At 41.7% G+C, this 23,755-nt stretch overlaps 1 protein-coding gene and 1 non-coding gene across 2 annotated transcripts in view; both read left to right on the top strand.

The window, feature by feature from the left end:
• The window catches only part of TPO (thyroid peroxidase), a 93,056-nt gene extending 69,881 nt beyond the window's left edge, over positions 1 to 23,175 (top strand). The window contains exons 16-19 of the mRNA XM_038771652.1: positions 6,858 to 6,989; positions 10,644 to 10,743; positions 19,702 to 19,828; positions 23,116 to 23,175. Coding sequence (XP_038627580.1) covers positions 6,858 to 6,989; positions 10,644 to 10,743; positions 19,702 to 19,828; positions 23,116 to 23,133 — 377 coding nt within the window. The 3' untranslated portion in view covers positions 23,134 to 23,175. The remainder of the gene's footprint in view (positions 1 to 6,857; positions 6,990 to 10,643; positions 10,744 to 19,701; positions 19,829 to 23,115) is intronic.
• On the top strand, positions 13,896 to 14,033 carry LOC119920245. The gene has a single exon (XR_005448003.1). It is a non-coding gene; the product is annotated as a small nucleolar RNA SNORA7 (small nucleolar RNA).
• Positions 23,176 to 23,755: the final 580 nt, after the last annotated feature.

Here is a 23,755-nt window from a genome sequence, read left to right as displayed (position 1 = left end):
TTCCTAAGCCCTCCTCTCCGTATCGCCTATGCATTTCAATCATTCATTGATTCAATCATATTTATTGATCTCTTACTGTGCACAGAGCACTGTACTAAGCACTTGGGAAAGTACAATACAACAGTAAACAATCACATTTGTGATTCATTCATTCACTCAATTGTTTTATTGGGCGTTTACTGTGTGTAGAGCACTGTACTAAGCACTTGGGAAGCACAATTTGACAGCAGAGACAATTCCTACCCAACAACGGGCTCACAGTCTAGAAGGGGGGAGACAGACAACAAAACACAACAAAACAAGTAGGCAGGCATCGATAGCATCCATATAAATGAATAGAATTATAGATATAGACACATCATCAATAAAATAAATAGACTAATAGGTATTCTCCCTTCTCCCAACCCTAGAGCATTTATGCTAGAGAAGTAGCATGGCTGAGTGGAAAGAGCACGGACTTGGGAGTTAGAGGTCATGGGTTCTATTCCCTGCTCCGCCACTGATCAGCTGTGTGACTTTGGGCAAGTCACTTCACTGCTCTGTGCCTCAGTTACCTCATCTGTAAAATGGGGATGAAGACTGTGAGCCCCACATGGGACAACCTGATGACCTTGCATCTACTCCAGCACTTTGAACTGTGCTTGGCACATAGCGCTTAATAAATACCATCATCTTCATCATGTACCTATCAATCTGTAATTTATTTTTAAGTCTGCCTACTGTAGTCCGCAAACTCCTTAGGGACAGGGATCATCCAAACCTACCTATCTGTGTTCAACATTTCTTATGTTTGTGGGTCTATACGCGGTTACTGAATTCACCTTTTGTGGTAGTCCCAAATTATGTTGATGGGAGTTTTACAGATTAGTCGCAGTTATATTGAGTGATAAATCCTTTTGTTACTAAATGTGATCTCTGTGAGAAAACATCTCCCTACCCATTATGATTTGTTTGCATCCACTCCAATGCCTAGTACAGTGCGCAGCACAGAGTAAGCCCTTAATAATTACCACAGTTTTTATGTAAAATGGTAGGTTGTGGGATTCCTTTTGGGGTACCCCTTGAGACACCCGAAATTGGGCGAGGAAAGAGGCTATGTAGTCTTATCCCAGAAAGCGCTCAATAAGTATGAATAAGTACCTCTAGACTTTATGCTCAATCCCTTCCTCCCCCAATGATTTTATTTTAGAATCTCTCATTCCTGGTAGATTCTAGGGTTCTTGAGGGTAGGAATCAAGCCTACTGCTTCTATTTTACTCTCCCAATGTTCTGTACAATGTTCAGCCTTTAGTTCGGGCCCAATAATCAATCAATCAATCATATTTATTGAGCGTTTACTGTGTGCAGAGCACTGTACTAAGTGCTCAATAAATACGATTGAGTGAATGAATGAATGGACTCTCCCAAGGGTTTAGTGCAGTGCTCTCCACATGGTAAGCGTTCAATAAATACCATTGATTAATTGATGGTTGAGGATTGGTTTTTTGGTCCTATTTCCCTTCAGTAGAGCAGCAGCAATATCTGCAGGGGCACTGGGGCTGCCACTGAGCTTGGCAGTGACCCATCCAGAATGCATAAATGCCACCAATATCAGATGCTTCCGAATACCGCAGTCTAAAAGGGAACCTACGGGAGGAGAAGGATGGAAACCAGTTTCCCCCATTGAATGGAGAAACAAAATGGGGTCCACACAAAGAGAGAGGGAAGAACCATGTTTTAACGCAACAGCGAGTGGGTGAATAGTGCTCAGGAGGAGGGTTGGTGACCTTGACGGGAAGTTTTGGGAAGATCGGGACACTTGGGAGCCATCTCAAAAGCAGCGGCAGACATACTAGTGGAAAAGGCAGTGCGCCAGCTGAGAAAAATCTTGGCTTCTTAGGAGTTAGTTGGGCCTCTAAGGTACCTTGGTTAATCAATCAATCAATCGTATTTATTGAGCGCTTACTGTATGCAGAGCACTGTACTAAGCACTTGGGAAGTACAAGTTGGCAACATATAGAGACAGTCCCTACCCAACAGTGGGTCACAGTCTAAAAGGGGGAGACAGAGAACAAAACCAAACATACTAACAAAATAAAATGAATAGAATAGAATAGAATAGAAATTCTCCTTCTGTACTGGAACTCCCTCCCCATTCATTCATTCATTCCTTCATTCAATGGTATTTATTGAGCACTTACTGCATGCAGAGCACTGTACTAAGCGCTTGGGAAGTCCAAGTTGGCAACATATAGAGATTATTGACCAGGTCACTTCATTAGTGAATGCGATCCTAAAATTACAATACACTAGCTGACCCTTTTCTATATACCAAACTTCAGTTTCAGGAAATAACTTGCAGTTGATGATTGCTGGATTCACAGTGCACAAAATATAGGGTTTGCTTTAGAATTCGTGGAAGAAACTCAGGATTTAAAAAAAGTATGAAAAAAAATCCGGCTTAGGGTACCCAATTATCTTTTACTTATTTACTCTGCACATAGTAAGCACTCAAAAAATACCGTTGATTGATTGATAATCAAAGCACTGAGTTTAAATTCCCCAGGTTTTAAGGCATTATGCTTGCACTAGAAAGGATAAACTTGAAGTGGCCGCAATTGAAATGATGTATGATTGTGGAAAATTCATTTAAATAATAATGATAAATATGGTATTTGTTTAGCGCTTACTACGTGTCTGCTAATTTTGTGGTATCATACTCTCCCAAACGCTTAGTACAGTGCTCTGCACATAGTAAGCACTCAATAAATACCATTGATTGACTGATTATGTGCCAAGCACTGTTCTAAGCACTGGGGTAGATACAAGGCAATCAGGTCATCCTACGTGGGGCTCACAGTATTAAGCCCCATTTTACAGATGAGGTACCTGAGGCACAGAGAAGTTAAGCATCTTGCCCAAGGTCACACAGCAGACAAGTGGCAGAGCTCGCATTAGAACCCACATCCTCTGACTCCCAAGCCCGGGGTCTTGCCACTAAGTCATGTTGCTTCTCTACAATTAGTTAAGTTTATTCACCAGGGAAGACAGTTTTCCAGCATTTCCAAAACTGAAGAAGGGAAAACGACCAGCAATCAATTCATCAATAGCATTTGTTGCTTCAGAATTCGTGGAAGAAACTCAGGATTTAAAAAAAGTATGAAAAAAATCTGGCTCAGAGTACCCAATTATCTTTTACTTATTTACTCTGCGCATAGTAAGCACTCAAAAAATACCATTGATTGATTCATAATCAAAGCACTGAGTTTAAATTCCCCAGGTTTAAAGGCATTATGCTTGCACTAGAAAGGATAAAACTGAATTCTGAAGCAGTCTTTTAGACTGTGAGCCCACTGTTGGTTAGGGACTGTCTCTATATGTTGCCAATTTGTACTTCCCAAGCGCTTAGTACAGTGCTCTGCACACAGTAAGCACTCAATAAATATGATTGATTGAGTGATTGATTATTGGGCCCGAACTAAAGGCTGAACACTGTAAAGAACATTGGGAGAGTAAAATAGAAGCAGTAGGCTTGATTCCTGCCCTCAGGAACCCTAGAATCTATCAGGAATGAGAGATTCTAAAATAAAATCATTGGGGGAGGAAGGGATTGAGCATAAAACTACAGAGACTTGGGAGGGAGGAACAAACTGCTGAAGTAACCAATCAATCACTCAATCAACGGTATTTACTGAGCACTTACTATGTGCAGAACACTGTACTAAGCACTTGGGAGAGTACGGTACATCAGAATTAACAGACACATTCCTTGCCCATAAGAAGCTTACACCATGGAAGCGGAGATAGACATTAGAATGAATAAATAGTAATTTATGGAACTTATAATTTATGTGACAGGGCGTGAATAGGATGAGGAGGCAAGGGATTAGTCTTTGCCAAACATCCAATTCGGCAACATAAAGTGAGATCTACTTTCTTCTTGTTATTCCCAACCAATTTATCCACTAAAAATCCACCCATGCAAAAAAAAATCTACTGGTGAAAACCGCTTTTAAATGAATCATAATAAAGCTTTTTCAGACTGTCGAGGCTAGGAATGCCAAATGAGTAAAACAATGAATTGAATAAAATGTTTTTGCACTGCTTAAGGTCAACAGGCTGTGCGATTATATGAATGTAAACAACTTCTATATCTGTTAAAGAAAACAAGATCATCAGCACAGCATTTACTTGAAAAACATATTTAGGCAGATGTTCTTGAGTTAGAGGGAACCATTTAGATGTTCATTTTGTTGCTCTCTTGAGAGTAAATATAAACCCGATTAGATGACAAAGCTTATGCCCTTATGGAAATGCATGCCAAACTGAGAAAGCAGCTGGGGAAGTTTCTTTTAAATCCTTTGCTTGTCCTTTTAGTACCCAGACTCGGTATCTGAGGACATCTTCCAACTCAGAGTTTCAAGACCTACTGAATTTAAACAAATGTCAGACCAAGAAGATATATTTTTCAATCAATGGTATTTATTGAGTGCTCACTATGTGCAGAGCACTGTACTAAGTGCTTGGGAGAGGACAACACCACTGTATTAGCAGACTCGTTCCCTGCCCGCAACGAGCTAACAGCCTAGAGGGGGATTTCAGTGTGGAATCAGAACGATGCTCTTGAAGTGTTAAACTACACAACTTATGCTCCACAACACATCAATCAATCAATCATATTTATTGAGCGCTTACTGTGAGCAGAGCACTGTAATAAGTGCTTGGGAAGTACAAGCTGGCAACATATAGAGACAGTCCCTACCCAACAGTGGGCTCACACTCTAAAAGGGGGAGACAGAGAACAAAACCAAACATACTAATAAAATAAAATAAATAAAATAGATATGTACAAGTAAAATAAATAAATAAATAAATAGAGTAATAAATATGTACAGACATATATACATATATACATGAGAATCCAAATCGAGGAAAATAAAGCCCAGGAGGAATCAGGGGATGGGAGAAGACAGTAATTTGGGGATGGAAGAAGGCAATAATTTGGAGATAGAAGAACAGGGTTCCACAGTAATGGAAGATGCCAGTGAGTAGACAAAGAATGAACAGGGATACACTGAACTCTACCTGGGTAACAGATGAAGAAACTGAGAACCAAAGTGTTTAAGTGACATGATCAAGGTCACATAGCAGATCAATAGCAGGATTTCAGATTTCCAGAACCCTGGTATTTCTACTAGGTCCTGTTGTAACTAATAGGCGGTATTTCTGATGGAGGATAGAAACATGTATTTATGGTATAATTCAGAGTAGTTCAGGCAATTAAGAGTTCTCAAAGAGTTCCACCACCGGGATTTTATAATTTTGCCATCTGAGTCTTGAGGCATACGAATGCTATCCTTTTATGGATCACTAATACATTAATTAACACTATTTCCTTTCCTCACAGTTCCAAGAAGAAAAAGGTAAGTGTTAAACCTTTAATGATTATGTTTTACCAATTAAAATGGACATCCATCAGGGGTACTTAGGGAAACCGACCTTTAGGGGCTATAGCAGCCTTTCTTTTCCTTTGCAGGTTAGAATTTGGATGGAAAATGGGGGTTTGGGATTCACAGAGAGATTATCATCAGGCTCATTCATTCAGTCGTATTTATTGAGCACTTACTGTGTGCAGAGCACTGTACTAAGACTCAAGATTAGTTTCCTGTGGTGTGGCTGGGATTGGTAAATTGGCCCTAAGTAAGGGCTCATCTGGGAAAGCACTTGGAAGGGACTTGCATCCTGGATAACAACTGGGGTATTTGTTAAGGTGCTTACTATGCATTAAGCATTGTACTAAGCACTGGGGTAGGTACTGTGTACTGTGCACACCTCACCGTAACAGGCGGTGGAATGGCCAAGCACCTGCGGCTGTTTGAACAGCTTTGTTCTCCTCTGAACCTAATCTCCCCCTTCTAGACTGTGAGCCCACTGTTGGGTAGGGACCATCTCTATATGTTGCCAACTTGTACTTCCCAAGCGCTTAGTACAGTGCTTTGCACACAGTAAGTGCTCAATAAATACGATTGAATGAATGAATACAAGTTAATCAGGTTGAACACAATCCCTGTACCATATGGGGCTCTTGGTCTAAGCTGGTTGTGGGCAGGGAATGGGTCTGTCTGTTGTTCTGTTCGCCCTCTGTTCTCTCTCAAGTGCTTAGTACAGTGCTCTGCACACAGGAAGAGCTCAGTAAATACGGGTGAATGAATGAATGAACAAGCTTTGAGCCTCCATTTTACAGATGAGGAAACGGAGGGCCAAGAGAAGTGAAGCAACTTATCCAACGTCATTCAGCAAACAAGAGGCAGAGGCAGAATTAAAACCCAAGTCCTCTGACTGCAGACCCTGTGCTCTTTCCACTAGGTCACAATGCTCAGTGCTATACCAGCTACATATCCAGAATTAATTGTAACATCTGTCTCCCCCTCTAGACTTGTCTGCTGAGAATGTGTCTACTGACTCTGTTGTATTGCATCCTTCCAAGCACTTGCAATGGGGCTCTACATACAATATGCACTCAGTAAATACTATTGACTGATTGATCTAATAATGATAATAATGATAATTGCGGTATTTGTTAAACTCTTACTGTGTATGAGTCACTGTACTAAGCACTCAAGTGGATACAAGCAAATCAGGTTAGACACAGTCCCTGTCCCACCTGGGGCTCCTAGTCTTAATCCCCATTTTGCAGATGAGGTCACTGAGGCCCAGAGAAGTAAAGTGACTTGCCAAAGGTCAGACAGCAGACAAGTGGTGAAGGCAGATTAGAACCCAGGTCTTTCTGACAGCAGACAAGTGGCAGGGCTGCGATTGGAACCCGGGTCCTTATGAATTTTTATGTTGGGGTAATGATAATTCTTTCATTTATGTAGACATTAATGAATGTGAAGATCAAATTAATCCTTCCTGCCACCACTCAGCTAACTGCAAGAACACCAAAGGCAGCTACTACTGCTACTGTGTAGACCCTTATGAACTAGGAGAGGATGAAAGGACTTGCGTAGGTATGTGATCGTTATGAAATGAATGCCTTTTTGAAGTTCTGGGATGAACAAATACCATTTTGTTCCGAACTCGAGGTACTCCTACTTTGTTACAATCACTGCATTAAGCACTGGGGTAGATACAAGATAATCAGGTCAGGTGCAGGGTCTGTCTTGATTGGGGTGGGGGTGAGGGGTGGCACAACCTAAGGTAGAGGGACAACGGGTATTATTATTAATAGTAGTAATAATAATAATAATGATGATGATGATGGTGGTATTTGTTAAGCACTTACGATGTGCCAAGCACCGTTCTAAGCACTGGAGTAGATACAAGGTAATCAGGTTGTCCTATGTGAGGCTCACAGTCTTAATCCCCATTTTACAGATGAGGTAACCGAGGCACAGAGAAGTTAAGTGGCTGGCCCAATGTCACACCACTGATAAGTGGCAGAGCCGGGATCAGAACCCACGACCTCTGACCCCCAAGCCTGGGCTCTTTCCACGAAGCCATGCCGCTTCTCATTTTACAGATGAGGAAACCCAACCTGTACTTCCCAAGTGCTTAGTACAGTGCTCTGCACACAGTAAGCGCTCAATAAATACGATTGAATGAATGAAACAGAGACACAGAGAAATGAAGTGAGTTGCCCAAAGTCACACAGCCCACAAGTGGCCAAGCAAAGATTAGAACCCAGGTCTTCTTACTCCCAGTCCCGTGCTCTTTCCACTGGACTGTGAACCCACTTTCTAGACTGTGAGCCCGCTGTTGGGTAGGGACCGTCTCTATATGTTGCCAACTTGTACTTCCCAAGCGCTTAGTACAGTGCTCTGCTCACAGTAAGCGCTCAATAAATACGATTGATTGATTAGACCACGCAGTTTCTCTGGAAGGCTGCTACAGGCCCTTCTTGGAGAGGTGTCTTTGATGACTCACAGCCTTGGAGACAGAAAGAGAGGGTGAGAGACTCACACACAGAGACATGGAGAGAGACAGAGAGATGGAATCGAGCGGAAAATGACAGAGGGTATCAGTCAGAGAGAATCAAAACACTGTGCTAAGTGCCGGGGTAGATAAAAAATAATCCGATGGCGAACAGTCCTGTCTCCCACTACATTCTCAGTCTAAGAAGTGAGAAGAGCAGGTACTAATTTGTTCATTAAAGAAAAACATTGCCTCGTTCCCATGGCTTTTTAAACTACATTTATAAGTCAGTTCCTTTCTCTGCGGGGGAGGGAATGACTTTTGCCTTTGAATCCTGGGAAGCTGATGAGCAGAAGACGGTGTCGGGAAAAACGATCCAAAACTACTCAGTGGGAGGCCAGCTGAGTGCCCGGTAGGCCTGTCTCAATCAGAGCCTGGTCTGCTGGAAACCAGCCCACGACCACGGGATCACGGTCACGGTCACCCGTCATCCCTAATTAGGGAAAGAAATCAACCCTCAGAGTCACTGGAGCACAAAACCCAAGGTAATAAATAAGCTTAAGTAAACCTTATTCTAATGAATCTTGTCCCAACAACAAAAATCTCCATCTGGAACATCATAATTCATCATCATCATCATCAATCGTATTTATTGAGCGCTTACTGTGTGCAGAGCACTGTACTAAGCACTTGGGAAGTACAAGTTGGCAACATAAAGAGACAGTCCCTACCCAACAGTGGGCTCACAGTCTAAACGGGGGAGACAGAGAACAAAACCAAACATACTAACAAAATAATATAAATAGAATAGATATGTACAAGTAAAATAAATAAATAAATAGAGTAATAAATATATACAAGCATATATACATATATACAGGTGCTGTGGGGAAGGGAAGGAGGTAAGATGGGGGGATGGAGAGGGGGACGGGGGGAGAGGAAGGAAGGGGCTCAGTCTGGGAAGGCCTCCTGGAGGAGGTGAGCTCTAAGTAGGGCCTTGAAGGGAGGAAGAGAGCTAGCTTGGCGGGTGGGCAGAGGAGGGCATTCCAGGTCCGGGGGATGATAATTAGATACTAGATGATAATTAGATGATAATTAGACTGATAATTCCACAGCCAAGGGATGGTGTTGATAAATAAAATGGCCCTCAGACAATTTCTGCCTTGTTCGTTCATTCTTTCAATCGTATTTATTGAGTGCTTACTATGTGCAGAGCACTGTACTAAGCACTTGGAAAGTACGTCGGCAACATATAGAGATGGTCCCTACCCAACAACGGGTTCCACATGGAGCTCACAGTTTTAATCCCCACTTTACTGATGAGGTAACTAAAGCACAGAGAATAATAACAATAATAATAATAATAATTGCGGTATTTATTAAGCGCTTACTATGTGCCAGGCACTGTACTAAGCACTGGGGTGGAAACAAGCTAATCAGATTACACACAGTCCCTGTTCCACATGGGAGTCAAAGCCTCAATCCCCATTTTAAAGATGAGGTAACCGAGGCCCAAAGAAGTGAAGTGACTTGCCCAGGGTCACACAGCAGACAAGTGGCAGCGCCGGGATTAGAACCCATGACCTTCATCATCATCATCATCAATCGCATTTATTGAGCGCTTACTATGTGCAGAGCACTGTACTAAGCACTTGGGAAGTACAAATTGGCAACATATAGAGGCAGTCCCTACCCAACAGTGGGCTTACAGTCTAAAAGGGGGAGACAGAGAACTAAACCAAACATACTAACAAAATGAAATAAATAGAATAGATATGTACAAGTAAAATAAATAAATAAATAAATAGAGTAATAAATATGTATAAACATATATACATATATATGTATATTCTGACTCCCAAGTCCAGGCTCTATCTAATATGCCATGCTGTTTGCATTGTACTAAGTGCTTGGGAGAGTACGACACAACAATGAACAGATACAATCCCTGCCCATCACGAGTTTGCAGTCTAGATAGGGGAAGACAGACATGAATACAAATAAATTCATTCATTCACTCAATCGTATTTATTGAGCGCTTACTGTGTGCAGAGCACTGTACTAAGTGCTTGGGAAGTACAAGTTGGCAACATATAGAGAGGGTCCCTACCCAACAGTGGGCTTAGAGTCTAGAAGATTAGAGCTATGTCCTTAAGTGCTGTGGGGCTAGGAGGGGGGAAGAGCAAAGACAGCAAGTCAGGTTGACGCAGAAGGGAGTGGGAAATGAAAAAAAGTTGGTTCGGGTTCTTTCCACGAAGCCACACTGCTTGCGAAGTACTTACTATCTGCCAAACACTGTACTAAACACTAGGATAGATAGAAGTTAAAGAGGTTCGACACAGTTCTTGTCCCACCTAGGGCTCCCAGTCTTAATCCCAATTTTACAGATGAGGAAACAGGCCAGAGAAACTCAATGACTCACCCAGAGTCACACAGCAGACAAGTGGCAGAACCTTTTGTGCCTTTCCATATGAAAAATCTACTCATTTTTATCCCAGGGCACTAGCCACTGCCATCTGATAGACTTCATTTGTTTGTTGACTTCTGGCCAAATGCGTCCATTACTTCAGGATTGCAGAGATAAGCTAAGAGAAACTTTAGGTAACAAAGCTAAACCAGAAGTCATGATCTGGTAAGGACTCCTTAAATAGCAGCTGTGTTACAGAAACTTATTTTTATCTCCCTCAGAAACAGAGAGGATCAGGGACATTCGCTCTAAATATGGATTTTGTTTCTGGCTCCCATTTCAGATTCTGGAAGACTCCCCAGAGCATCTGTAATAGCCATCATTTTCGGCATTGTTCTGGCCAGCGGAGTGGTCGTATTGACCTGGAATGTGATTTGCAGTGGGTAAGTGTCTGGTAACCCCAAATGGAAACTTGGAAGGGTAACGGTTTCCTTTTCCTCATGGAAAGGTCGTTAATGAAGCCTCTGAGTTTCTCTGCAGCCAGTATATTCTAGGGATCATGAACTCATTTATCTGCAGAGCTATTCTGAACAACCTATTTAAAATTTTACTGCCTTCATCGTATTCGAAATAATGGAAATCTGAATGCACATTAGTACACCTTTAACTCAATCAACGAACCCTGGATGGGTGATTCAGTGATACTGAAAGCTTTGAGCTCTTTTCAATTAATTTTTTGGTAATATTCCCTTGCTCAGAGAGAAAATGCTAAAAATCTTCTTAGAGAAAAAGGTGATCTCCATACTGAATGCCTGGATATGGATTCTGCTGTTGCTTTTGTTTCTTCCCATTACCAAGTGGACTGGTAGCAAAGGAAACTAGGAAACTGGACTGAAAGTCAAAGTTTATCTGCTAGGTTTTAAAGGATTTTATTCAGTGGTGAATCTTAGTAACAATGCTTGGCAATTCCAAAGTCACAGGAAATGTAAAAAGAATTGGCCAAGAATTGGACTACGTAGTGGGGTAAAAACAAGATAATCTGGAGCTCAGACACTGTCCCTATCCCACAGGGGGCTCACAGTATAAGGAGGAGGGAGAACAAGTATTTAATCCCCAATTTATAGATGAGTAAACTGAGGGACAGAAAAGTCAGGTGGCTTGCCCAAGGTCATACTGTAGGAAAGTGGAGGGATCAGAACCTCATATACAATGAATAATTCAATCAATCAATCCTATTTATCGATCACTTACTATGTGCAGACACTGCATTTACTTTGCTCCTCTGTTAACCTTCTCATTGTGCCCCCATCTCGTCTATCTCACTGCCAAAAATAACAACAATAATAATTATTATGGTACTTGTTAAGCACTTACTATGTGCTGAGCACTGTTCTAAGAGCTGGGATAGATACAAGGCAATAAGATTGCCCCAAGTAAGGCTCATAGTCTTAATCCCCATTTGACAGATGAGGTGACTGAGGCCCAGAGAAGTGAAGTGATTTACCCAAAGGCACACAGCTGACAAGTGGCGGAGCTGGGATTAGAACCCACAGTCTCTGACTCCCAAACCCGGGCTCTTTCCGCTAAGCCATGCTGCTTCCCCAGTCCCTCGCCCACGTCCTGTCTCTGGGCTGGAATGCCCTCCCTCCTCAAATCCAAGAGACAATGACTCTCCACAGCTTCAGTGCCTAACTGAAGGCATATCTCCTTCAGGAGGCCTTCCCTGACTTGCTTCCTTTGTTCTTTCCCCCTCCCCGCCCCATAGCACTGATGTATATATCTGTAATTTATTTATATTAATATCTGTCTCCACAGCTGTAGACTGTAAGCTTGTTGTGGGCACGGAATGTGTCTGCTTATTGTTGTATTGTACTCTCCCAAGCATTTAGTACAGTACTCTGCACTCAGTAAGTGCTACATAAAGACGACTGAATGAATACAGAACTCCCAGAAAACCAGGTAAGCTGTACGACAGTCACTTTGGCAAATCTACGTTTCGTTTCAGAACGAGGGGAGGCAATGAACTGTACCTCAAAAACATGTGCCCATTTTCTTTCACTTCATTGCAAGGGAAATGATGCTTGACGTCTGGCTTGTTGATCCAAGTCTGAATGTTCACAACTTCTTTTCGGTCATCATCTGACATTATAGAGATGATAGACACATTCCCTGCTCACAATGAACTTAGATACTTGGCTTGATTCAGTTAGGCTATCTTCCTGGAGAGAAACAATATGATAATAATAATAATAATAATAATAATAATAATAATAATAATAATAATGGTATTTGTTAAGCACTTACTATGTGCAAAGCACTGTTCTAAGCACTGGGGGGATACAAGGTGATCAGGTTGTCCCACGTGGGGCTAACATTCTTAATCCCCATTTTACAGATGAGGGAACTGAGACCCAGAAAAGTGAAGTGACTTGCGCAGTCACACAGCTGACAATTGGCGGAGCCGGGATTTGAACCCATGACCTCTGACTCCAAAGTCCGTGCTCTTTCCACTGAGCCACGCTGAACTTATATCTACCCCAGAGTCTGTTTATTGTTGTATTGTACTCTCCCAAGCGCTTAGTACAGTGCTCTGCACACGGTAAGCGCTCAATAAATACGATTACCTACCTGCGCAGCTCACCTGCTTGGAGCTTAACAGATACCATAATTATTAACCGCCAGTTGATTGGACTCGAGTGAAAGTTTGAAATGAGTCATCCATCAGAAGGAAATCCAGAGGCACAGGGAAAATCAATTTGAAGAAACTGATTGGAGGATAATTTTGGTATAGTTGCAAAAAAAGATAAAAAGGTAGATAGAATTCATCATTTAAGCACAGTCTACTAAGCAACTCATAATATCAGGTAGAAGAACGAGTCTAAATAGGAAATTGATGGATGAAGGCAAGTAAAATATAAGTTGAAGCCCATATCTGGTAACACTGCCTGACACCCAAAATGATAAGTTTGTGGAAAATTTTCCCAGAAGAAATTGTGGAAGTTATTTTTTTCTAAGAGGAGTATTCATTAGAGGGAGTAGCAGTGTCCTTTCAGGAGAAAGGGACATAAGCAAGAGACCCAGATACTATTTTCTGCCTCCGTGCTCTGATCTCCAGCGAAAAACAGAATCTTATTTTGATGACATTTAGAATTATAATTACAATTCTTCCAAGGAGACCCAAAGAAACAAAGAAAACATAAGAAAACATAACCCAATTTAATACCGGCATAGGTTTTGAAAACACATCTTTTTAGAAAAAAGTAGGTTCCCTTATTGTATCTTAATCATCGACTGTGCCTGCAGTCATTCTCTGATAAGGCTACTCTTTTAGAGATCCTTCACAGTAGCACTATTGCATTTTATAGCACTCTCATCTGAAGAGAACTAGGTGCAGTTGAGTTTAAATCAAACGTCCTTTTTCTCAACTTCTGGAGTATTTTCTGTAGCTCAAAAGAGTAATTAAAGCCCATGAAAAACTCTCTTTGGAGTATGTCCATTTAGCATAGATATTTCTCTTGTCTGTTTTCAAAAGGTGCATTTTTTCTGATTAGGATGTGGAAGCTAATACACGTATTGACATCTGTACACTTAATAACCCCTCTCAGGATGGCACCTGGAGAGTTTCCAGTCCTCTACCAGTCTTGGCTACGGGAGGGAGAGTCAAGCAGAGGCCTGTCCATTCCATTCCTAGCTTGGCCAGTGGCTAGCGAGTGGAAGGCAATCTGCTACAAGTCAAAATTCCCCTGTGCTGGGCAGCAGCGGAATGGGAGAGAGCCGAGGGCGGTGACTCAGGTTTACTGACCGGAAGGAAGCAATGGTAAACCACTTCCCTACTTTGACCAAGAAAACTGTGGATTCACTACCAAACGATTGCAAGTTGGAGGTGGGAAGTTCTGGGAGAGACGTGTCCATGGAGTAGCCATGGGTCAGAGATGACTCGACAGCATAAGACGCTTAATAAATCCTACTCAAAATACCCCCACTTTCTCTCCCCAACTTCTCCTCTTCCCTCTGCTCTATGGATTCACTACCAAACGATTGCAAGTTGGAGGTGGGAAGTTCTGGGAGAGACGTGTCCATGGAGTTGCCATGGGTCAGAGATGACTCGACAGCATAAGATGCTTAATAAATCCTACTCAAAATACCCCCACTTTCTCTCCCCAACTTCTCCTCTTCCCTCTGCTCCTCCCCCTCAGATCCCCGTCCTTTTTCATCTTTCTCTCCTCTCATCCCCTTCCTTTCATCCCCTCCATCTTTCTTTTTTTCTTTCTTTTTCTCTCCCTTTCCTTCTTTTCCCATCACCCTACACCCTTCTTCCTCCCCTGGCAAGTCTCCTCTATCCCCCATCCCTGCTCTTTTTCTCCCCCTGTCCATTTGGCTTCTTTTGGCCATCAATCCTGTGCTCTTAGCAGCCCTGATTTAAGGTTGATGGGAGGCAAAAGTGAAGCTTTGGAAAGATGTGGGAATTCTTTGCATAGTTGCATCTGCCAACGGTGAAGTAACTAACTCTCACTTCACAAATCGACCAAATGTTTCTAGGAAATTGTCTCTTTAGAATCATGTATCACCCCAAATTACTGGCATCAACTTATTTTCTCACAAACTAGCATTTGACAGTACTTGCCTATCTTCCCTTCTCAGCTCTTCCCAATTCCCCTTATCCCTTGGAATGCATTAGGGTGGCCTAAGAAGGAAACTTCTATTTGGAGATTGGGAAATAACTTTGCTCTACATGCTTTTTCTGATACAAACTGAATTTCCACACAAACAAGAATGTTCCATCTTCACTTCACAATATACATAGTCCACAGAGAAGAGCCTCTCTGTCGACCTAACTGATTAGGAAGGAGATCCTCTCTTGGATTAAACTACAGAATTTGGCTAAAAAAATTGCAAGAGGTCACAGAGACAAATAGAAAAAGGGAGGAGAAAGAGAAGTTATTTTATCCCTCTTGCTAGTCTTATATGGATTACACAGCAGCCTGACCTAGTGGAAAGAGCATGGGATTGAGAGGCAGAGGTCTTGGGTTCTAATTCCCAGCTCTGCCATGGACCTGCTGGGTGAAACTGGGCAGGTCACTTAGCTTCTCTGTGCCTCAGTTCCCTCAACTGTAAAATGGGGATTCAATATCTGTTCTCCGTCCTACGTAGACTGTGAGCCACTTTGGGGTGAGCCCCATTGGGGTGGGGGGGTTGGTAATCTTGTATCTACCCCAATGCCTAGTAAAGAGTTTCACTGTATATGAAACACAATATATGAAATGTATACCAAAATCCCATCTCTGAATTATGAGCAGCTCAGCTCCCTGTGGTTTTCCATTTTTCTTATAAGGACTACGTACATTATTCCACCTGTCAAGCAGCACGTAATCGTGATCAGTCACCACAAGTTAAATTCTTTCAGCTGCTCCTTCGACACCATAAATCATACCTGTATTTGGCTAATTCCAACACTAGAACAGTGGGACACCTGTATTGAACTGATTTGCAGGTTTGACCCGCTTCCAGCAGCAACGTGTTGAGTAGTTGAAAATGTCATATAAAGAATAAATTTTCAGCACTTTGACAAGGCACCCTGATGAAATGCTGCTTTTTGTTTCCAAGCCTTCTTTTCCTTATTATGCACCTCCCCAAATTTCAATATTCCTGTACCACTAGTTTGTGGAGGAAGCAAGGCCTGGTTGACTCCCAGCCACACCACTGACCTGCTGTTTGGCCTTGGGTAAGGCACTTTCTCTCTCTGGGCTTCGATTTCCTCATCTGTAAATGGAATTATAATAATAATAATGACATTTATTAAGTGCTTACTATGTGCAAAGCACTGTTCTAAGTGCAGGGGAGGTTATAAGGTGATCAGGTTGTCCCATGGGGAGCTCACAGTCTTAATCTCCATTTTACAGATGAGGTAACTGAGGCACAGAGAAGTGAAGTGACTTGCCAAAGTCACATAGCTGACACTTGGCGGAGCCGGGATTAGAACTCATGACTTCTGACTCCAAAATCCATGCTCTTTCCACTGAGCCACACTGCTTCTCCTGATAAAACATGGGACAGAGATTGTGTACAGTCAGATAATCGTGTATCATCTCCTGCATTCAGCACAATGTCAGGATGTAACCGATGCAATAATACTCATAAAAATAACCGCGGTATTTAACTGCTTACTATGTGCCCAAAACTGTTTTAAGCAATGGGGTAGATATAAGATAAACAGGTTCAATGTGGGAAATCACAGTCTGAATAAGAGAGAGAACAGGAATTGAATCCCCATCTTTGCAGATGAGGGAACTGAAGCCCAGAGAAATGAAATGACTTGCCCAAAGTTCTCACAGAAGATATGTGGCAGAGTCAGAATTAGAACCCAGGTCCTCTGATTCCCAGACTCGTGCTCTTTCCACTAGGCCATGCTGTACCACTGTTACATTTTGGGACATGAATTTTATATTTTATCATATTCGTTGTCAAATTAATACAAGAAAAAAACCACTTGCAGCAATAAGAACTGGAAGTCGTGTCTTTTTCATAAAAACCTGAATACATTCTTCTGCCAAAATTTTAAAAGATGATTTTATCTTCCAATATTGACTGTAAATCTAAAACACTTAAAATGTTCCTTTAAAAGTGTACATTTCTATAACAAGCTCATTATTTTACTGGTAAAAGTCCTTCATATTAATAATATGACAGAAATCTTCAGAAATTGCAATTTCCAGGAAAGAATCAGCCATAATTGTATGAAATTAATCTTTTATTTTTTTTAAGATGGATTAATTTTATTTTTGTGAAATACATCATATCATGGTTGAATGGAAGACAGGCGGTTGGGTGTTTACTGGAGTATTGGTTGCACAGGAAATTGAAAATTTAATTTGGTTAAGCTACATGGTCCTTCAAAGCTCAAAAACCATTTTATACGTCTGCTAACCCAAGCGGAGTTTCCATGACTGCAGTAGTAATGTATCTATAACATTAATCAATCAATCAATCACCAGTATTTATTGAGCATATACTGGGTTTAGAGCGCTGCATTAAACAGAGGAAGTAGACATATCCCTGCCCTCAAAGACCAAAGAATCTAATGAGAAGAAAGACATTAAAATCAATTACAAATAGAAGGACATGCACGAAGCGCTTGAGCACAGGGGAATAATAATAATAATAATAATAGCATTTATTAAGCACTTACTATGTGCAAAGCACTGTGGATAGAACACAGCCGTGAACGTCAGAAGGACCTGGGTTCTAATCCTGACTCCACCACTTGCCCGCCGTGTCACTTCACTTCTCTGTGCCTCAGTTACCGTATCTGTAAATTGGGGATTAAGACTGTGAGCCGCATGTGGGACAGGGACTGTGTCCAACTGAGTAACTTGTATCTACCCCAGCACTTAACAACCCCATTTTTCCACCCCTCAAAAAATTGTACTGTGGGGCAGAGGAGGAGTGAGTGCATAAAAGCTTAGGAATTACAGTCTCAAATGCATAGGTGATGCAGTAAGGAAGGAAAATAAAGTGGGGATATGAGAGATTAGTCAGTGAAATCAACATTTTCTGGCTTCTCTTTCTTGGTTTCAACAGAATGCCATTTAGTTTCTGTTGTTGTCTGTTTCCCCCATTCTCCACGCATAGCCAACTCATTTTAAACTTTTCAGGCAACAATTTGTTGTTGTCTTTTGTTTTTTTCCCCCCAAAATCAGACTGTGAGGCTGAGACAGAAACCATCTCTTGGCAATATAAGCACAGCTGCTCTTTTGCCTTTCTCTGCTGACTGTGTACTCTCCTCCAAATATCATCCACTCAATCAAGAACTTCCTGGGCCAGTGAACGGAGGGGTCGGTTGCCATTCACAGCCTCCCTAAAATCCCACCTCCTCCAAATCGTTTTGCCCAATTAATTGCCAGCACCCTAAATTGTACAAACCCACCAGCCATCTATGGCACAATAATAATAATAATGACAATAATAATAATGATGGTGATAATGATGGCATTTGTTAAGTGCTTACTATGTGCCAAGCACTGTTCTAAGTGCAGGGGTAGATACAAGGTAATCGGGTTGTCCCATGTGGGGCTCACCGTCTTAATCCCCATTTTACAGATTAGGTAACTGAGGCGCACAGAAGTTAAGCGACTTGCCCAAAATCACACAACCGCGGAGCTGACATTAGAACCCACAACCTGAGACTCCCAAGCCCGGGCTCTATCCACTAAGCCGTGCTGCTTCTGATTGATTAATCAATCAAATGATCAGTTAATAGCATTTATTGAGCCCTTACTGTATGCAGAACACTCTACTACTACTACTAATAATAATGATGGCATTTATTAAGCACTTACTATGTGCAAAGCACTGTTCTAGGCACTGGGGAGGCTACAAGGTGATCAGGTTGTCCCACAGGGGGCTCACAGTCTTAATCCCCATTTTCCAGATGAGGTTACTGAGGCCCAGAGAAGTTAAGTGACTTGCCCAAAGTCACACAGCTGACGAGTGGTGGAGTGGGGATTTGAACCCATGCTCTCTAACGCCAAAGCCTGTGCTCTTTCCATTGAGCCATGCTGCTTCTCTAGGCACTTGGGAGACTGAGGCAGCATGGAGAGAGCTCGTGCCTGGGAATCAGAAGGACCTGGGCACTAATCCTGGCCCTGCTACTTGTTTGCTGTGTGACCTTGGACGAATCCCTTCACTTCTCTATACCTCAGTTACCTCATCTGTAAAATGGGGATTAAGGCTTTGAGCCCCACGTGGGACAGGGTCTGCGTCCAACCCAATTTGTATCCATCCTAGCATGGCCCATAGTAACAAATATCATTATTATTACTATAACTACTGTTAAACATCAAGTCTCCTGCGTCTCACATCAACCACGTCGTCTTCCTTGAAAACCCATCGACTTTAATGAAATTTCTAGGGCAAAGCAAGTATAGGATAAAAAAAATTCTGGTGAAGCTTGACTTTGGTGTTTAAGGTAGAGAGTATGGATGCAGTTTGCCTCTCAAGGTTTTTGTTCATTTATTTGCCTGGCATTTTTTATTTCTCCTTAAGTATTTTTCTTTCTTAATTTTGATTTATCTTGCACAAACTAGATGAACGACCGAACTTTAGAGTGGCACAATAAGCTAGTCTTTTAAATGCTCACCCGGGATACTTTTGCCAATGGAAGATCCCTGTGTCAAATGGATGCTTCAACCCACTGAGGATAATAATAATAATGATAATGATAGTAATAATAGTGTTGTTGATGATGATGATGGCAATAATAAAGTTCAGTGGGAAATATAACCACCATTTCACTTTATGTTACAACTTGAAAGAGCCACACAAGAGTCATGGATCTCTGTTTCAGGATTGCCCTTGTGGACATAATATATTCTGATGATAAAATTGTTCCCATTTGTCAACAGGATGTATTCAGGATCTGCTGAATCAAGCTGGTTAAAAGATGACAAGATAACAGCCAAAGCCAAATGCCCAGAACAGCATGAAATGAAAATTTCCCGAGCCAGCACTTTAGCTGATCCAGTTAACAAGGTATTCTCTTGCATCAGTCAAGCAATCGTGTTTATTGAGCACTTACTATTTGCAGGGCACTGTACTATGTGCTTGAGAAAGTAAAGTAGAAGAGAATTAGCCGACACACTTCCTGCCCATAATGAGCTTACAGTCTAGAGGGGGAGATAGACATTAATATGAACAAATAAGGAAGTTATAATATATAATTTAAAGATAGGTACATAAGTACTGTGGGGTTGGGGTTGGGGAGAATTGCATGAAGGTAAACGGTTAGTTAAGAAAGACCTCCAACATTATCCTAAAATGCCCCTAAGACTGAGATTTTTCACAATAAGCCCTGGGTGTGAAGTATCTATCAATCCCTTTCCACCCTCTTTTCTACATATAATCTCCTAAGAGAACTCAAGGCAATATAGATTGAAGCATTCAATGTATTTCTCGCGTATTTTGTTCTCTCCTGCTGCTAAGCATGTGTCTAAATGCTTATCCCCACCCTGACTGTCCTTATGCGATTTATGAATCTCTTCTCTCTTATTCGATTGTGAGCATATCAAGGCCAGGCATCACGTCCTGCATTTTTATTGTCCAGTCCCAAACCCTTCGTTCAATGTTTGTGCCATGGTAACTCTTGCTAAATATTATTCTTAAATGGAATGTTCAGCTTATATTTTTCAGCATGTCAAGGAACCTATCAATCAGTAGTTTCCATGAAGTGCTTACTTCGTTCAGAACACTGAACGAAGTTCTTGGAGGAATGCTAGAGGGTTAGTGAACACAGCCCACAATCCCTACCCTCAAGGAGCTGACAAGCACTGTACTAAACTCTGAATTAGATTCAAGATAATCAGGGCAGACAAAGTCCTTAGCCCCTATGGGACTCTCAGCCTAAGTAGGAGGGGGAACAAGTATCAAATCCCCATTTAAAATATGAGGAAACAGAGACACAGACACGCGAAGTGACTTGTCCAAGATCACTCAGCAGGCAAATGGCAAAGCTAGGATTGAGCTAGGATTAGAACCCACATCCTCGGACTCCCAGGCCCTAGATCTTTCCATTACGATTTACGTTTAAAATCAGCGGTCCCCGCTCCCCCACAAAGAAGTCCAAAGAGGAGAAATTAATGATTAATGATGGTATTTGTTAAGCACTTACTATGTACCAAGCACTGTTCTAAGTGCTGGGGGAGATATATGGTTATCAGGTTGTCCCAGGTGGGGGTCACAATCTTAATCCCCATTTTACAGATGAGGTAACTGAGGTACAAAGAAGTTAAGTGACTTGCCCAAGGTCACACAGCTGACAAGTGGCAGAGCCTGGATTAGAACCCACAAGCTCTGACTCCCAAGTCCGGGCTCTTTCCACTAAGCTACAGAGTCCTCATTTCCTCTTCTCCCACTCTCTTCTGCATCACCCTGATTTGTTGCCTTTATTCTCCTTTCCCTCAGAACCACAACACTTAGATACATATCCAGTAATTTATTTCTATTACATTAATATCTGTCTCCCCCTCTAGACTGTAAGCTCCATGTGGGCAGAGAATGTTTCTACCAAGTCTGCTATATTTTTATATCGTACTCTCAAAAGCACTAAGTACAGTGTTCTGCACACATCAAGTGCTGAAATAAATATGATTGATTGTTTGCAACTCAGTAATCAATTATCAGCTCTATTAACTTCATCACCCCATCTTCTCCTGTTCTGGGCCGGACAGTCTAGCCCGCGAGTGGATACTTATAGGTATATATGAAACTCTGGGAATATATGTCCAAGGGAAATACTCTTAATTCGTCTCTCTCCACTTGAGACTGTTTCAGGTATTTGGACTGCATCCTCTCATTTTCACCCCTGTCTCGAACGGTTAAAATTCTACAGTTGGAGGAATAGAATCATTCTTATTTATTGAACACTTACTATGCACGGAGACCTGTACTATGCTCTTAATTAAAGATAGAACCCATGCAATAACACCAAACTAAGAAGACCAAACTGTATATATGTATATATGTACCTGTATATAGGTATATATGTTTGTATGTATTTATTACTCTATTTATTTATTTTATTTGTACATATTTATTATATTTATTTTATTTTGTTAGTATGTTTTGTTTTGTTCTCTGCCTCCCCCTTCTAGACTGTGAGCCCACTGTTGGGTAGGGACCGTCTCTATATGTTGCCAACTTGTACTTCCCAAGCACTTAGTACAGTGCTCTGCACACAGTAAACACTCAATAAATATGATTGAATGAACGAATGACAGACTTTTTCAAGCTGAGGCAAATCAGAGTGCTGAAAAGCTCCAAGCAAAAACTCCTTGCAGGGGAAGCAGGGACCAGTGATTTTAAACTTAAATCCTAGTGGAAAGAGCGAGGGCCTGGGAGTTGGAGGACGTGGGCTCTAATCCTGCCATTAGCCTTCTGAGTGATCTTGTATCTTCACTTTTGTGTCTCAGTTTCCTTATATTTAAAATGGGGTCTCGATGCCTTGTTCTCCCTCCTACTTAGGCTGAGTGTCCCATAGGGGATAAGGACTATGTCTGGCCTGATTATCTTGAATCTAGTTCAGAGCTTAGTACAGTGTTTGTCAGTTCCTAGGGACTGTGAAAAGCAGCTTTCTCATATTTTCTATGTGAGCGTTAATGGTCACAGATTTAGAGAAAAGGTTCCGAATATCGTTTTGTTCATTAGGGCTCACAGTTGGTGGCATCTCTAAAGTCTTCCCATAAATCTTCCCATTAGTAATGGGGATAAAGTCCTCAAGGTCACTTAGACAAGGAAAACCATAGCCTGTATTTTCCTTTTAGAAATCATTCAAATAGCTAGGACAATTTGCCAGAGTTTTCAGTGTCTCGGTCTCCATCGCTCATTGACTCCCGGTCCTTCCTTCTCAAAGCCTTAGGTTGCTTTTTGCAACACTTTCACCCTATCCATGAAACTCTAAATTGAATGTTCCTGAAATAACTTCACCTAAAGGCATCTCTAGATATACACAAGATATTTTCCTGATGAAGCAGTTCACGAAAGAAATTTCACACCCTCAACCCTATTTCCACACCGACTTGTCGTCTGTACTGCTGAGGCCGTAGCCCTCAGGAGAAAAATCACTTCGTCTGTGGCCTTAATATCAGAGCACCAGCTGGTACTGGCTCAAATTGACTTCGCATCCCCTTCAGAAGACTTTCCCTATTTGTATTACCAACTACCACTTCAGCACTTTCCCCCACCTGGACCCTGATGTCTATGTCTTTATACTCCTTTCCCTCCTTCTGTTAGTAACTTATTCTAGTGTCTATCTCCCCATCTAGACTGCAAGCTCTACCTAGAGAGAGAACCATCCGGGCTTGGAAACAGACTGGAAATGGCAGGTAAATCAATCAATCAATCAATTGACAGTAGTAATGGAGTGGTTACTCTGAGCAGAGCCCTCTATTAGTGCTTGGTTTAGGTTCAAAAGAATGGGTAGACATTATCCTTGCTGTTAAAGGGCTTAAAGTCGAGTTGGGGAGATGAACCCTAAAGTAAATTACAGCTAGGAAGGAGCGACAGAATAAATGATACGGAAAAATCCAAGATGGCCTCAAAGTTGAGAGCTTCCAAGTTAGAGAAGGTGGTGGTGATGTAGACATTTATCTATCAATCAATCAATCAATGATATTTATTGAGCACTTTACTGTGTGCAGAGCACTGAACCAAGAGCTTGAGAGAATGTAACCTAACTGTTGGGTAGGGACCGTCTCTATATGTTGCCGACTTGTACTTCCCAAGCGCTTAGTACAGTGCTCTTCACACAGTAAGCGCTCAATAAATATGATTGAATGAATGAATGAATTTGATAGACATGTTCCCTGCCCACGACGAGCTTACAGACTAGAGGGGGAAGGAAGAAAGAAAGAAAGTTTAGGAGGAAGATGGGAAATTGGTTTTTTGCCAAACTGAATTTAAAGT

The sequence above is a fragment of the Tachyglossus aculeatus genome, chromosome X1 (genome assembly GCF_015852505.1).
Source record: "Tachyglossus aculeatus isolate mTacAcu1 chromosome X1, mTacAcu1.pri, whole genome shotgun sequence".
Lineage (NCBI taxonomy): Eukaryota > Metazoa > Chordata > Mammalia > Monotremata > Tachyglossidae > Tachyglossus > Tachyglossus aculeatus.
This window is presented reverse-complemented; position numbering and strand designations above follow the sequence as displayed.